The following is a 16307-nucleotide window of genomic DNA, read 5'->3' on the forward strand; positions in this document are numbered from 1 at the left end:
TATATATGTCTTCAGTCTCCCCTACTTGCTGGTAAAATATAGCAGCTTAAAGCACTGTAAAATTATGAAGCCAATTCAAGCTGTCATATTTTACTTAGCTATCATGAGCTAAGAGTGCAAAAGCAATCAATTACCATGGTGGCTGATAAGACTTAACGTGTTTATCTTCACTATATTTTTAGTAATAATTTGCCCTGAACTAGCTAACAATATACAAAAGGCTAATTATTTTTCTCTTTGTTTCCAAGTTCTCCAGTTGTAATTGTAGTGTCTTTTATTAATATGTTTGTATGTCATGTTTTCAAATGAATCCAGAAATGTGGCCATCATTATGAAAGCACATGGTACACTATTTATATCTGTACCACATTTCTATCTCACGATCATCTGTGAATATTGACTCCTAACAAGATCAAAATTTCACTGTAGATGGTATTTGGAAGAATGCCTTAACTTAAAGCCCCAGTAATTACAGTCATACCTGATACTGCTGTGGTATTGATCTATATCAGATCTCTAAACAGTAAGCTATGAACATTTTGTAGGTATTTTCAAAATATATTCAAAATAATTCCTTGGACATGTTTATTAACAAAAGCATTGTATTACACAGTGATTTTATTACATATTTTTAGCGAGTAGCATGTTAAGCTACTAACAGTTTAGTAGATTATATTTAGTATAAATATAGATTATCTAAAGTCACATGCTGTTATTAAAGTTTATAACAAATAAGCCTGTGGGAACAAAGAAGAGTACCTCTGGATTATGAAATGCCTATCATTATTAAGTTGATATTTGATACTGAGAGATTCTCTTGTTAACAGTTGGGACATCTGCATGATTGGAAGATTATCAGAAAGACTGAGTGCTAATTTCCATGTCTGTTTTATAGTCATATGCTAAAGTACCACTTGGTTCATATCACAGGAGCCAAAATCAAATTAGAATTAAATGTCATTCTGTGTTTTGCTGCCAATGTGAATTAATAATATATTCCTCCTAATAATTTTAATTATTATTAAAATAATTTTAAAGAAGTTTATAAATATGTGATATTTCTAACACATATATCCAAGCAAATTGCAGCAGTTTCTTACTTCTTTTTTTTCAGACTTGTCCTCAGTTCTGTCTCTGACTACTTTGCTGCCATGTTTACAAGTGATGTTTGTGAAGCCAAGCAAGAAGAGATCAAAATGGAAGGCATAGACCCCAATGCGCTGTGGGACCTTGTTCAGTTTGCATATACAGGTATCGTGGTGCATACATTATGTACTTCCTATAGAGGCAGATGTGGATATTTTTGTTTGCTACATTCCAGTTAATTGTATTTTTTATTTAAATATTTTTCTTTTTAACCTTTATCATCCAAAATGTTTATTTACCATTTCTAGGGATGAATTCAGGTTGTTATCTCATCTCCAAACTGTCTAATATTTCAGACTTGTCAAGTGCATTGGGACAGCCAAGAAAAGGATATATTTTTCTTGGTCTTCAAATATTTAAAAGGAGTGTCTCATACCCACATGATTCAAATTAATAGGATCACTGAAGAAACAGTTGTATTTTTTGAAGAATAATCCTATGTTGCTGTCTTAATCAAATCTCAGTTTAAATATTGCATAAATCTTTAAAAATTTGAAAGAATAAAAAATTGAAGTTTAAATAAGAAAATGTTTTAAAAGGTTTTATTATGAGCCTGATGTTTTCACTTTCATTTCCTTTCATATGCTAGTACTCTGTTTTGAAGTGTGAACTTATGAATAACTCACAATTCACAGTTAATAACTCAAAGCTCTCTTCTGAATAGTTTTTACATTTTAATACATTATAGATTTAGGATTTATCCTTGTTAAGCAACTTGTTATGCACATTGTAACTGGAATGCATTAATCTGACAGAAAGAATGCTAATGTTACAAAATGAAGTAATTAGAAGAGTGGAACTGCCTGTAAGATTTACGTCGAATAACATAAGTATAAAATATATACTGTTTTCTATTTGTTTCCTGAAAGACATCCTTATATTGTTTAAATTAACCATATTTTATAATGATGATTCTATCATATATTTGATTTAGATTCAATTTTAAATGGATGCCCCAAACCCTGCAGTTTTAATCTGCTCTAAATACACATATAATAATTTAATCACAAATTCCTGTTTGCTTTGATGTATTTAATCAGGATATGGTCTGGGTTTTTTATGACATAATAGCTGTACCATCTTAATAGAAAACAGAAATGGCAAATAAGCATAATTTAAGCCAAAAATACTCTTTTTGATAATAATGTTTGAGAAATAAATGTTCAAGGAATGTAATACCATGATTTAGATAGTACTCTACATATTAAAAGGGTAATGCCTCCTCCCTCCAGCTGTGGCTTTGCCACTCAGGAATGTGCATCATCTGGAGGGTTTCAAGCTAGGGATCCATAAAATTAAATAGTTCATATAAGAAGGATATGAAGGATACGAAGGATACAATAAGAAGGATCTGATTCCTTGGTGAATGAATGGCACAGGAATACCGGGGCAAAATCAAGAATACCTTGGCACAGAACAGTGAAAAAGACTGGGGGTAATGTTAAATCATTTTGTAGGAGGAGGTTAAAGATAGAGGAGGTAAGAGAAGAGACTGTGTTGTTCCCCTGGAAAGAAAACTGTGGAAATCCTAAAGTAATGTATTGTACTTTTGTCTCAGTATTCATTAAAATATCACCTGGAAAGGTACAAAAGAGTTGTAATTGACAGCAAGAGATAGCATGTGAGTGTAGATTAAGGAAAGTTGGAGATTCAGAAGGATGGGGGGAAAAATACAGACATTTTCAAGAAGAATAAAGTTATTTAAGAACTTTATGGTTATCTCTGAGAACTTTGGAGACTGAATGAAGCAATGAGAAAGTAGAAGAAGCAAACTACTCCTTACCAAAAACGTTTAAAATTTTCAGCTCCTTTGTGTTCCGTGATTCTCTATGCCATGTGATGTACTCTGTTCATTATATGAGATGTAAAATTCAAAAGTTTCTTTTTGCTGTATGGTAAATAAGGGCCAGACTTCACAAATGGATGAAAAGAGAGCTCCACAGCTAGTATAATTTGCATGTTTTCTAATTTGCCTCATATTACTTTGCATCTGTAATATTCATTCATTTAAACAGCCACACAGTCCAAACTGCCTCAGAAATGGCAACATTATGTACTATTATAACATCACCTGGAAGAATTAGAAACCTAAGATGATAACCAAGATCTCTAATGTCTTTCACTTGAAGTGGCAATACACCATTATTCTTTTTTTCTAACTCATTTTGTAGACCAAATAAGACTTTTAAATGCCTTAAGTTTACACTTGCAAGTTTCACATATACTTCATGACAATAGAAGAATGATGAGGGTCGGGAAACGTGAGAAAATTTTACATGCTAAAAGATTAAATATATTGGATGCCATGGATCATTATGTTTTTTATTACTCTGTCTTGTATTTCTCTTCCATCAGGTTCTTTGTCCTGATTTATTCTTATTTATCCTTATTTATTCTTAGCTTGTATCCTTATCTCCTGGAGTTCATTTGGGATTATTTCTTTCTCTATGTCTTTTCTCTGCATCAGATATCTTAGCAGACACCTAAATTTCCTAGCTACAATTATGCTAATAAATTAAACAATGCTGGGGAAGGTTTGCAGGAACTGGAACACAATTGTCTCTATTGATCCTGGAAGTTTTAGCCAAATCCAAATAGCAATCTCTCTAACAAATGGTGGGTATACCTTGGATACACAGCTCATCATTAATGTGCCTAACCTTGCACAGAGGGTAAGGGCATTAAAAAGTGCTATGGGGAATTCAGTGATAACTCACATGATTCGTGAATTCCTAGAAAATAGTCCTAAACTTATTCTGTTTATTGAAATTAAATACAATCTGGGATTCTCAGTTAATCACTCTGTTTTCCCTTGACCTTGCTAGAGCAAAACCATAATTTTTTCCCCATTTTGTTTCCATCATCTCAGGTGATTTATCTAGATTCATAGTTTCTTATCTCCTTTCTTGCACTCTGGTTCCTTATTTACCACCAGTCTAGCTCATGTCCTCTTTCCCTTTGAGTCAGTTCACTTTCCTTTTGCTGCATGGATGTGGACACACAAGTGGAAATTTAAGAAAATAGCCACTGTTTGGATAGCCAAAAGTACAGAAGCCAAGAGAAAGTCCCTTTCAGACTTTTGATCGATAATCTGGAACATACATCTGTCTAGATTTAGGCAGAATATCTGGAGAATCTGGCTGCCAAATTCCAATTACTGATTGCACAATGTGTGAAAAAGTTTTCAGCAACTCATGTCTGTGACCAGTTTAGCTTTTTATTGTTTTACCTCAAGAATAGAAAACAGTTTTGACAAATGGGCAGTTATTTACTCCTATTTTCTTTTACTTGTCACTAACTTCTTAACTCAAAGAAATTTTTTTTAAAAAATCACCTATAGTTGCTGCTTGTTATAGAGATTTCCCCTGGGGACAACTGAAAGAAAAAAATACAGCTGAACTTGTTTGCAAAAATGTAGAAGTTAAGAGTATTGCAGTGCAAATATGTTTAGACGTGATTTAAAAGGTGGAACCATTTCCACATCTTATCATCTGTAATTCAGTCAATTTTATATTTTTTAAAATAATCTAGTCAAATTATTGCATTTTTACCTGTGAATCATACATATTAAGGAGGAGGTTAAGAAGGATAAAATATATGTGTCTATGAAAAGCATTATTATAGGTGAAGATATCATAAACTGATACCAGACCCTCCACCAATGTAATCTAATATGGTTGCAAAATATCAGAATTAAAGTTCATCCAAGGGAAAATTTTGTACACCAGACATATATAACGAAAAATAGTCCGAGGGTACATCAGGCACAGCATCACCAGCTGAGCATGGGAGGGGATTGTCCTGTTCTGCTCTGCACTGGGGTGGCCTCATCTAGGGTCCTGTGTGTGGTTTTGGGCACCACAATATTAAGAAAGACATTAAATTATAAGAGAGTGTCCAAAGGAGGGCCTCAAGCCCCTTCACACGAGATTTGTGAAGGGGCTTGAGGAGCAGCTGAGTTCACTTGGTCTGTTCAGCCCCGAGAAGACTGAGGGAAGACCACATTGCAGTCTACAACTTCCTCATGAGGGGAAGAGGAGGGGCAGGCACTGATTTCTTCTCTGTGGTCATCAGTACAGAACCCAAAGGAATGCCCACAGCTGTCTCAGGGATCATTCAGGCTGCATATTAGAAAAACAAATTCTTCAGTAAGAGGAGGTTGGGCACTGGAAGAGGCTCCCCAGGGAAGTGGCCACAGCATCAAGTGACAGAGTTCATGAAGCATTTGGACAGTGCTCTCAGGCACATGGTCTGATTCTTGGGGTTGGTCTTGTGCAGGGCTTAGATAAGTGACGCCTGAGGGTCCCTTCAAACTCAGCTTATTCTGTGATTCTGTATGCAAATAGGTTTCTAAGTAATTGGTGAGGTAGAATTACATGGTGACCAGCAGAGCATTAAGTCTTGTACAGGCTTGATTAGATCAGCTCCTCAGTGAAGGCACCTGCCAATCTAAGATTAGTAACAGGAACACAGAAAATTAGACAACCAAAAGTATTGATTTAAAGATAATAAAGGGTGCTGAAGTTTCTGTGAAGATTCAGTATGAATAATTCTGTAATTTTAAAGTTATGTGATCGATGTACCTATAACACAGAATTTGATTAAAGCTGAAAAAATTGGCATGTGTTAAAATATGTACTATAAACTCTGTGTTAGGTCAGTCTTGAGGTTGTTTTGGAAGTATTTTTTTATTTATTAATATATATATTTAACTTATATTTTTTGTAAGCAAATTAATAATGTAGTAATTTCATATTGTTTTATCTGAAATATGCACAAAGTTTTCCAATGACATAGCTACATTATAATGTAATTATGACTTGTATAATTCAAATTATGTAGATGATGTGAATTTATTAGAAAAATACTCCATCAAAATTATATACTTCTTGTTCTGTACATACACTCACAATGATAAATCAAAACAGATTTACCATAGTTTTTTGTAAAGGATATATTTGACCAGTAAAAAATATGCGACTTCATTAGTCTATCCACATTTTGCTGTATTTTTTTTTGGTTTATTCAAATAGACAAAGTATGTTTTGTCTGTGATATAGTAGAACTGTAACTTAATAGGAAATAAAATTTCCTCTTTTGCATATCTGCTCCTTGTGAGCCAACTGAGGAAATCAGAAGCCAACACATAGGTGCAATGGCTATGCAGAAAGTACATTTCATTTTTTAAGCAGCAAGATGATTGATAGCAAAAAAATCTATGAGATATTAGTGCCGTGGGATAGATGGATATGTAATCTTTGATATTTTAAGAATTCAATATAAGCAGTTATACAGATGAGTGTTTTTGCACCTTATTTTCTTAGATAGTGCTTCTTTCTTGATCTTAAAACTTGAGTTTTCATTATTTTCAATTTTGCTTCAATAGTTCAGAGAAGAGTGAAACTATAGATTGATATTCTGTTGTTTTTCTCCTATTGGTGACTGTGGGAGCCCTCCTTTGAAGATATAAAAGAGCTGTGAAGTTACTATAGATTTCCTATATCAGGAAATCTAATTAGCTTCAGGATATCTAATTAGCATACATTCCTGACAGTGATCAGAAGAGTAGGTTTGTTCTTTCATACTGTTAATGAAACTGGAAAAGCAAAACACATTTAAGCAATAGAAAACTAAAAATTGTTGATTTATTTATACATCTCTGAAAAAAAATAGAGAATATTTCATACATGGAGGAGGTTCAAGCCCTGCTATATAGCTTTTAATTAAACTTTATATGGGAGATTCTTTAATTAAAGTACTGTCAAGTGCCTTTGTCAGTGTTATAGCTAATAACACACACAGGGCAGACAGCAGGAATGCAGCAAGTAGGAACATGCCTTTAAGCACAAGACCCTTAGGTTCTTGCACCACAGAAACTATATTAATTAAATATCTCAAGGAGATATCTTTCTTGGTTTTGGTTTGGGGACTTTTTTAATTGGTGAAAGTGATTTGTTTATGTGAACTAACATTGAAGACAACTCAGCATACTTTTGGCTTGTGTCAATTATTAGTGTATGAGTGCAGGGGTTATCACAGCTACTGGATTATGCTACAGCATGCTGTTTGAATATGACTGCCATTGTTTGGAGGATGACAGTGTTTGGAGTAAAACTGAGGCCATTTCATTCCCCTTTGCCTCAGTGCTAGAGGGAAGTCCCAGACAACTCAATAGATACATCAAAAGGTATTTTATTAAAAGCTTGTGCTCAGGCAAATAATGCCTGGATTTTAGGTACTTGTGGCATTTTTTACAGTGTTTCAGGCTACTCCTCTCTAGTATATATTGATCACATTGAGAAGTGGAGCTACCCTGATATAATAAAGATCATTTCCTCTACCTCTCTGACATGTTGAATTTGTTCAAGAGTTATTTGTTCTCTAGCATCATGTTAGAGATCCCTGTGAAGGTGGACCATGTCTAAGTAGCACTTTTTGAAGGAGACTATTAACTACTGCTGTCCCACTACATTTTCTCTGCCATGTATTTGATGGTTGACTTTGCAGTTACAGACAATAGGCCCTTAAATTTCAATTAATTTCAGATGGGAGATCATTTGTTCCAGGATGTGTGATAAAAGGACAAATTAAGGTGAATTGATCTGAAAGATTTTGTCAGCTGTTCTGTAATAGAGAGTACAGAAAAATGGTCATATATCATACTAGGTGCTCATAGACCTTGAATAAACTTAACTTCTGGATATGGAGGATCCCCTGTGAAGTCTCTTCTAGAAGCAGATACTTGTCATGATACATGTCATACTTTTCAGGAGTAAATAAAGAGAGTGTTGCAAAGAGAGTTATCCAAAGAAGCCTTCTTTATCAGGGCTGCTTCAGTTTAGGAAGTAGGAAGTGGTAGTGATGGCACAATCAATAGAACCATAATTCAGATTATCTGTCCATGGATGTTCCACATTGATTATACTTCAAAGTTCATATGTACCTTTGCTCCAGTTACATTTCAGATTGACATTTTGATATATAGTGTTCCTCATAAGATTCTTATTTATGCACCTGGATTAAATTCTCAACTATACTGTCCATGTGTACAATGCAAGAATCTTTCAAAATTCCTCAATGTAGCTATAGGATCAGATTGTTATCTTCTGTCCTCTGTGACTGTCAGCCCACTTGGATAAAAATACCTTCCTTCACCAAATATTTTTCTGATCCTGAAACAAACAGTGGGCTTTCATATAATTCAGGTCTCTGGGAAAGAACTTCAGAGACCCATTTATCGTAAAGAACTGCAGACACTGACTGCCTCCCCTTTTTTTTTTTTTTTTTTTTTAATTTTTTTTTTTTTAGGGCAGATATTTTCCATTCCTGTCACTGAAACACAAAGTTCTTGCTCATTCCTGGAGCTCTACACTACACTCCAATGAATTGTTATTCTTCCTTTTACCCAGGATACTTCATTAAGGAACAGAATTGGTAATTATGTACCAGGAACCATCTGTTGTCTCATTCTTTTGACAAAGTATATGAGAATCACTTAGGAAAGAACTGGATATCCATAAATTTTGAGTATTCAGAATTATCTAGAATATTATGGAGAGGTAGATAGTGACTGTGTTTCCTTGTACTGTGATGCAATCTGCTATTCTGGAGAAGTCAATAAAAATAAATTCAGACAGACATAGGGAAGCAATGAGTATGGAGGGGAAGAGCAGATAATTGGGTGCACTGCAGGGTGCATTTTTAAAGCTGTCCCTTGCTAGGCTCAAAGCCTTCATCTCCAAAGAGAGATTAGAACAAGTATTGAACATTAATACAGGACATGGTTGGAAAGTGAGTGTTCCTTTGAAAAAAATATCATCCCTCTATGTTGCCATCTGGGACATGCCAGCCTATTGCTTAACTGGCATCAGTGAGTGATTAGACAGGCTGCTGTACGATGATCTGCCTCTTTAATGTGTTTCTTTCTGGAGCTCCTACACTGGAGATGTGTACCCATATCCACTCTCTTGAGCTCAGCTTTCTGGCTGTGTATCTCCTGTTCAAAAACAAAAGCAGAAGAATAATGAAAATTGCAATGGTAGTTTGTTAAAGAGGTCCTCACCTTTCAGGTGTTTACTCCTGCTTCTGCATTGTAAAACACCTTCAATGCCTTTATGCTCTGTGCCCATCTGACAGCAGCTGTGATGAAATGTACCCTCAGAACATGTACTCGAGTACTCACTTCTCCCACCAGTGCAATCCAGCCCAAAGAAAAGTAGATTTCATTAGGCTGTAGGGCAGACTCACAAGCAAAAATCTTTTCTTGGCAATTGATGCCTCAATTTCTGTAATTTTTTGTTCTCTAACCATGGATTTGGACTGCTCTGTGCTGTAGCACAAGTTGCCAAATCATTGCCTGAGAAGTTAAGAAGCTTATCTGGCAGAGGTGAGTGCTCCTGCTTCTGAGCTAGCTTCAGGTGTGGAGAATAAAATACTACTCCTTCCTTGTCCTTGAAACATTTTTTTTCCTTTTTTCTTTAATTTTTTTTTTTTTCTGCCAGAGTCCAGGTCTTGACTGTGTTCAGTCTAATAGAAAAGTTGTATCTCTCCAAGAGGTACTCCATATTTGGAACAAGTCTTGTGGAATGAAACTTCCCTCCCTTCTCAAGCTGAAGTTTGCTTTTGTTTACAAAGATAAATTTCTGGAGTGCCTTTTGATGTGTGCAGCATGATGATCAGAACATACAGTCTGGAAGCAAACATAAGTACTGACGTCCATTGACTAAAAGCAAGAAAAGTTAAGAGAAACTAAGGCCTTGTAGAAGAAATGAGATTTTTGAAATATTTCTTGTCATCTCACAGCTTATTTTGTGAATGAGTGCAAGATTTGTGTTGTTTGAAATTTAATTAGTAAGTGCTGTTTATATTTATGTATTTTTTGAGGTAATTTTTATCTTGGCTTTTTCTTTCTTTGTTTTAAGCTGTGAGTTTTTATTCCTCTATTTATATACATAATTCCAAATGCAATGCCTGTATATTAGCTGAATTATTGGTGACAAAATTGCTAACATAATGGTAATCTGTGCAAGTACAAACCAGTAATATTTAGCATAATCTCAAGAATGATATTAATATTTTAACAATTTTTCTATAACTAATGGAAAAACATATTTTCTATCTAGAGTGCTAACATATCTTTCTTCACAATTGATTAAAAGGTTTTATTAAGATGAGGCTCACAGCTAAAATGATTTGCTCCTTTTAGTCCTGTTATTTGTATGTACATCTTACCGGCGACTAAGTTCAAGTGTGTAAAACGAGCTAAGGCACGTGAATGGCATAAGGAGAAAATAACATTTTAATGTGTCTCTCTAAAAAGCTGATGTGCATGAGTCAGTGGAAAATTTTCTTTAAAACTTGACATTTCAGTTATACAACCAGAGGTGTTTTGGTTTGTAGCTTTGAGGGGATTTTTTCAGAACAGGAGATGAAAAGGTAACACGTGGTGGATTATTTTGGTTAATGTAGTTTTCTGATCTTTAGGCAGACATTTGTGAGAACTTTCCTGCTCAGGGCGATTTTAATTTCTTAATAGCATTTCCTTATCACTCTGCAGTGTTGTAATTTTTCATGCTATTTAAATAAAGGGGACTGGCACTACTGACGAAGGTCATGTGATTAGGCCAGTTTAGTCCACTTACTCAAAAGATATGTCATTAGGATGCAAATAATTATACAGTATTTTAAAAGAGTGAATCTAGTTAATTTATAAGAATTCGCATATTTCTGTGATGGTGTTTATTCATTTTTTACAAGCTGCATATTTATGTCTCTGGAATCATGTATGAAATTATTTTATACATAATAACACTTAAATGAATGGAGCTTACAGGAGAGGTGGAGTGGGAATATGTACAAGAGCACATGGTGACAGAACAAAGGCTTCAAACTGAAGTACAGTAGGTTTTGATTGGATAATAAGAAGAAATTCTTTACTGTAAGTACCACAGTACTCACAATACTGCGGCAGGTTGCCCAGAGAAGCTGGAGATGCCCCTGGAAGTGATCAAGGCCAGGCTGGATGGAGGACACCTGGTCTAGAGGGACGTGTCCCTGCCCATGGCAGGATGGCTGGAAGTAGATGATTGCCGTGCAACTGAGAGACAGGACTTTAAAGGAGGGGTGTAAAAAGTAGTCCAAGCAAGAAGCCAAAGCCTGAGCGAAAAGAAGTCGAAGTCGAAGTCGCTGAAGTCATTTATTGAAGTTGCAGTATTGTTCTCACAGTGCAGTTTTATACTGTTACAGCTCCAGGCAGCCACATCTTTTAGCAAAAATTTCCCACTAGCTGCAGATAGCCTATTGTTCACATTACGTGGCAGCCTTACAAAGCTATATAATTTCAAAGACCTTGATAGTTACGTACAGTTCTTTTCCCTATCTGTGGTCTCTTTTCCCAGGGTCTGTATCCCACCAAAGCCAGAACAACCCATTCTATAAGCTCCACTGTGGTCTCTGTTCTGTCTCCCCTTTGTTCTCCCATAGATGATCTTTACGGTCCCTTCCAACCCAAATCATTCTGTGATTCTAAATAAACACAGCCACAGAATGGCTTCTTCCTCAAGTACAGCTGATTAATGTAGTCTGCAGCAAATAATTAATAGAAAATAAAATACATTTTGATCAGAAGAAACTTCTGCTAGGTGAATATATTGTGTCCTGTTTTCTTTTCTGAAAATATCTTCACCTTTATAATAAGTATGGAAGACAATGCAACACAGAATTTATCTTTTAAGGCATAGGTCAAACTGGAGACCAAAAAATGTTTTGCTACACAGAAGATACTTTTTATAGCATTCTTCATTGACTGATGCTCGTGGATAGACATATCAACAAATATGAACATCAGTGTGTCTCAGTAAGTCAAACGAAGAGCTCCTTTTGTAGCTGAAATCAAGAAACAGCCATTCAGGGAGTGATTAATCTCATTCTGCAGTACATGACTGAAACAGAGCAGGTGAAAACTGCTGTAAGGCTTCCTGTTTCTCTCTGTGAACTGTAAAAGGAGATCTTGGGTGATGAGGTCAGGTGGCTACCTCAAAGTACCTAAAATTTGGAATGATTAAGATAAACAATGGCAAAAAGGTTTATTACAGAGGTGTGAGGCATAGCACCTTTTTAACAAGTTTTTCAAGTCTTCAATTGAATTAGATGCTTTTTCAAGAAACCAATTTCTTATTGTAGTCAATTAATCTACTATGCATAAAATGAATAAATATTATCTTGATACCATTTACTACCTTAAAAAAACCCAAAACTTAGACCTCCTAAAACTGATCAGCCTTCAGAAATAATTTCATTCAGCAACATTTCAAAACTGCAACACAACTGATCAAACAACATGAAATAGAAAGATTAAAAAGATAAATACCTAATTTCAAGGAATTAGTTTTGGACTTTGTTTCTAATTCCTTGACACTTCCCATGATTTCCCTTGGACACACAACACTCTTAAGAATGTTGAGGAGTTGAGGAGTCTTGCTATGAATGGGTAAGTGTGTAATTTCAAAAGAGAAAAAAATACTACTGTGAACATGATGTAAAATTATATTATGATGTGTTACAAATTTAGGTAAAAATTCATTGCTTATACACAGGGCAAATGATCTGTATCTACTGAGTTGTCCCACCACAGGTCCAGTCTGTTGGTCAATTACATGTGGCAGGCTGTTCCTGTGATACAAACTGACCTTATTTAACATCATACAAAGATGGGCAAAGGTGCAGTGGTTCCCTGTAAACAAAAATAGTTCTAAAGTATAGTCACTAGTGTAGCAGAGAGAATAAAAAAAAAAACAAACCAAAAAACCCCCCCCAAAAAAACAACCCAAAACAAAACAAACCAAAACCAAAAAACAGAAGAACCCCAAAAACACCAGCAACAAAAAAACCAAAACCAAAAACCTAAACAAACAAAACCCCAGAAACCAACTCTAAGATATAACTGTCCCTGAACTTGGGAAAAGGTTTAGCAACAGAACAAGAGTATCAGAAATTCTTATATTATCTCTGCTTCACATTTGGTAATGAGGTAATAAAATGTAGGTAGTCGCTATAAGAATGTATGCTAAAGGCAGGCATTTTAATTTCTGCATAAGCAATGCACATAAAGTTTTTCACAAATACAGCTATAATTTAGAATAACAATTAGAATTCATTAAAGTTCTTCTGACTGTTTTTTCCTCATATTTTTTCATCTTAATTAATGCAATGCAAAAGGAGATTTTAAGCTCTAGTTAATTTGTTTTTCTCAGACTAAGGCGCTTGTGCAAGCTTTTATTGCATAAAAATGTGAGGGGGAGGTGAATTGAAGAAGCAGTAATATTAATGCCCCTTGAATATCCCATTAAACATTTTTAAATAGATGCTTGGATCTTCTAATTGCCAATATGAAACTGTCTGAAGATTTCATATTTTATGTACAGAGCCCCTTAACAGCTTTCTTTTTTCAAACTCTGACCATGCTAAACACTCGATTAGCTCAATTCCCAGAGGAATTTGAATAAAAATGTCATAGCATTCTTCTGAAAAAGGGAATACAGACCTTGTAAACAAATTTATGAAGGTGTCTTGATGTTTTAAAAATAAGATAATTAAGATTTGGAAGACATTAGGTGGATTAAAACCTATCTATCATTGAAGCTAAAAGAATGAACAAATAATTCTTTAACTCATACTGAGTGTATTTTTCTAGCTTTTATCATAGATATATTAAGTAGTAAATTACTATTTCTGAATATAGTTAAAAATATGTCAAGCTATAATATATTCGTATGCCTAGATATGCCAGAAGTGGTTGTATGTTTACTTCCTCTATTAAAATGTAAAGCAGAAATGTGTTCACGCTCTTCTATAATAGTGTGAAGAATCTTCTTCAAAATGTCCATGTTAGTTACATAAAAAATAGATGACTCATAAAACAGATAATATTTTTTATTGTTTTAAACTTAGTTTAATCCTACTATTTCCAAACTAATACTGTACCACTACTAGTGTACCTTAAAGTGAACAGAAAATATCTCAATTTGAAAACAAATAGATTGATGTGGTTTCAACTGATTCCTTTGGGTTCTTCTCCTAAGGGTAGCTACCTTTAGCAATAAACAGGCCAAACCATGAGAGTGTGACCTTTCCTTATAAAGTTAGGATACCGAAAGTGATTCTTTCTACACTTACATTGCTTTGTAAATGCTACCTGGAACAGTTTTCAGTTTTGTAGGGCCAGAGACTTTTTTGAGCTCACTGTTGAAAAATAAATGGCGTTTAAGCAAAGGAGATTTAGAATTCCTTTTTTTTTTTTTTGGTTTTTATTTTTGTGGGGGTTTTTTTTGTTTGTTTTGTTTTTGGTGGTTTTTTTTTCTTTTTGTTTGGGTTTTTTTGTGTTTTTTTTTGTTTATTTGTATGATTTGTTTGGTGGTTTTTTTGATGGGTTTTTTGGGGGTTTTTTGTTGTTGTTTTGTTTTTTGAGGGTTTTTTTCTTTTTTGTTGTTTTTTTTGGGGGGGGAGTTGGTTTTTTTTGTTTGTTTGTTTGTTTTGGTTTGGTTTTGGTTGTTTTTTGTGGGTTTTTTTTCCATTTCTCAGGTCATCCAATTTTCAAAGGTGTTTTGCACATTTTTAATTTTTTTACTTCTGTTACCAGGATGGTCAGTTTTAACCTGAAAACAACTATCTTTTGAATGCTTCCACTTTACACACTGGAACTGTCTTCCAGAATTGTGTGTTGAGCTAGCCATTACCTGCAGGCATGCAGCAAATGTGGGAGTGTCATTGATGAATATATGGGTCAGCTAAGAATCTGCTTCTGAGGGTACCTTCTGATCACACTGCATAAAGATGGGGTATGCAGAAATTGTGAGAAAAGGTTAGCTAATATAAAGAAATCCTCATGTGACATTAATAAAATAATAAAAATAAGGAGAGGAAACCCAGTGAAATTAAGCTGTGCGCTTGAGCTGATGCTCTGACCTTTGCAAAAGGATGTATTATAACTAAATCTGGTAAAGTATAACTTCACAGTTTCCCTCTTATATTAAAAACTTGAGATAGAGTGGAAGGAGAAAAGATCAGATGTGTCGTGTTAATGTTACTGTATTTTGGGTGTGGTACTGCAATATAAAACGTCTTTTCTTTTCAATGGCATGCTGTTATGAAATTGAGGATTTTAGAACTCCTTAGTGCCATGCAATAGATTAGGATTTTTAGATTTTTTTTTATGTGACAACAAATACAAAGATTCTGTGGGGAAAAGAGTGAGTTTATCTAGGTGTTGAACTGTAATACTTTTAAGAGAAAGATCAATATGCACTTAATCCTCTTACAGACGGAAATTGCTTTTCTGAGCACAGCACAATAAAATCAGAAGTATTTATTGGCAATTTGTATTAAATTTGCACATTTCATTCTCCTATTCTTTTTTTTTATCAGTTCTCCAAAACATCCTTGTAATCTTTAGTTTGAAGATTTTTAAGTTATTAATGTAAGAGATTTACAAGATTCTAATGTAAAAATAAATTTTAATATTATGGTTTTGGGGAGCATTATAACAAGAATTACATATTCCAGCATAAAATAAATTCTTTTTAAGGTTTATTTTATTCTATTTTACCTTTTATATATTATAAAGTGTGTCAGTCTCCAAGGTAATGACTTGTGAAATTACAGAACTAAGTGCAATATAAGTATTAATTAATGGTTCTATTCCCCAGTATAAATTATTTTAGAGGAGCTATGTGTTATGAGAAGCCTGCCAGATGTTACTCAGATAACATTAATCCTAAAGTCACATTACAAATAAGCAACACAATGTTTGAAGACTGTTAAGCCTTGTATTGAAGATGTATTTATTTATGTATTTATGCATACTATACTAGATAGTTATTTCATTCTTTTCAAGGAAGTAAATGGCTGTGAGGTTTGGTCTGTTCCACTGAAGATAACACAAGTTTTATCACAAATTTCAATGAGAAAAAGAAAGGAAACCCAACAAAAAAAAACCATCCGCAGCCTGGTTGATATTGAGATATTCTGAGTCTTCTCTTCCATTTGATACAGTCTCTCTTTTTATGCCTGTTATATAGTTGAATTAATAGTATTTTAAAAAGAAATATTTCTAATACTGTAATTTCCAGGTTACTGTGGTGTTCAGTCAGGGAGGTTAATCCTTC

The 16307-nt window shown here is 34.3% G+C and overlaps 1 protein-coding gene across 2 annotated transcripts in view; it reads left to right on the top strand.

Moving 5' to 3' along the window:
- Nucleotides 1-16307, top strand: part of KLHL1 (kelch like family member 1) — a 190475-nt gene that overhangs the window by 64658 nt on the left and 109510 nt on the right. For both annotated transcript variants that reach the window (XM_064408608.1, XM_064408609.1), the window contains one exon: nucleotides 1115-1251. In XM_064408608.1, the coding sequence (XP_064264678.1) occupies nucleotides 1115-1251 (137 nt within the window). The remainder of the gene's footprint in view (nucleotides 1-1114; nucleotides 1252-16307) is intronic.

This window comes from Passer domesticus, chromosome 2, assembly GCF_036417665.1.
Source record: "Passer domesticus isolate bPasDom1 chromosome 2, bPasDom1.hap1, whole genome shotgun sequence".
Taxonomy (NCBI): domain Eukaryota; kingdom Metazoa; phylum Chordata; class Aves; order Passeriformes; family Passeridae; genus Passer; species Passer domesticus.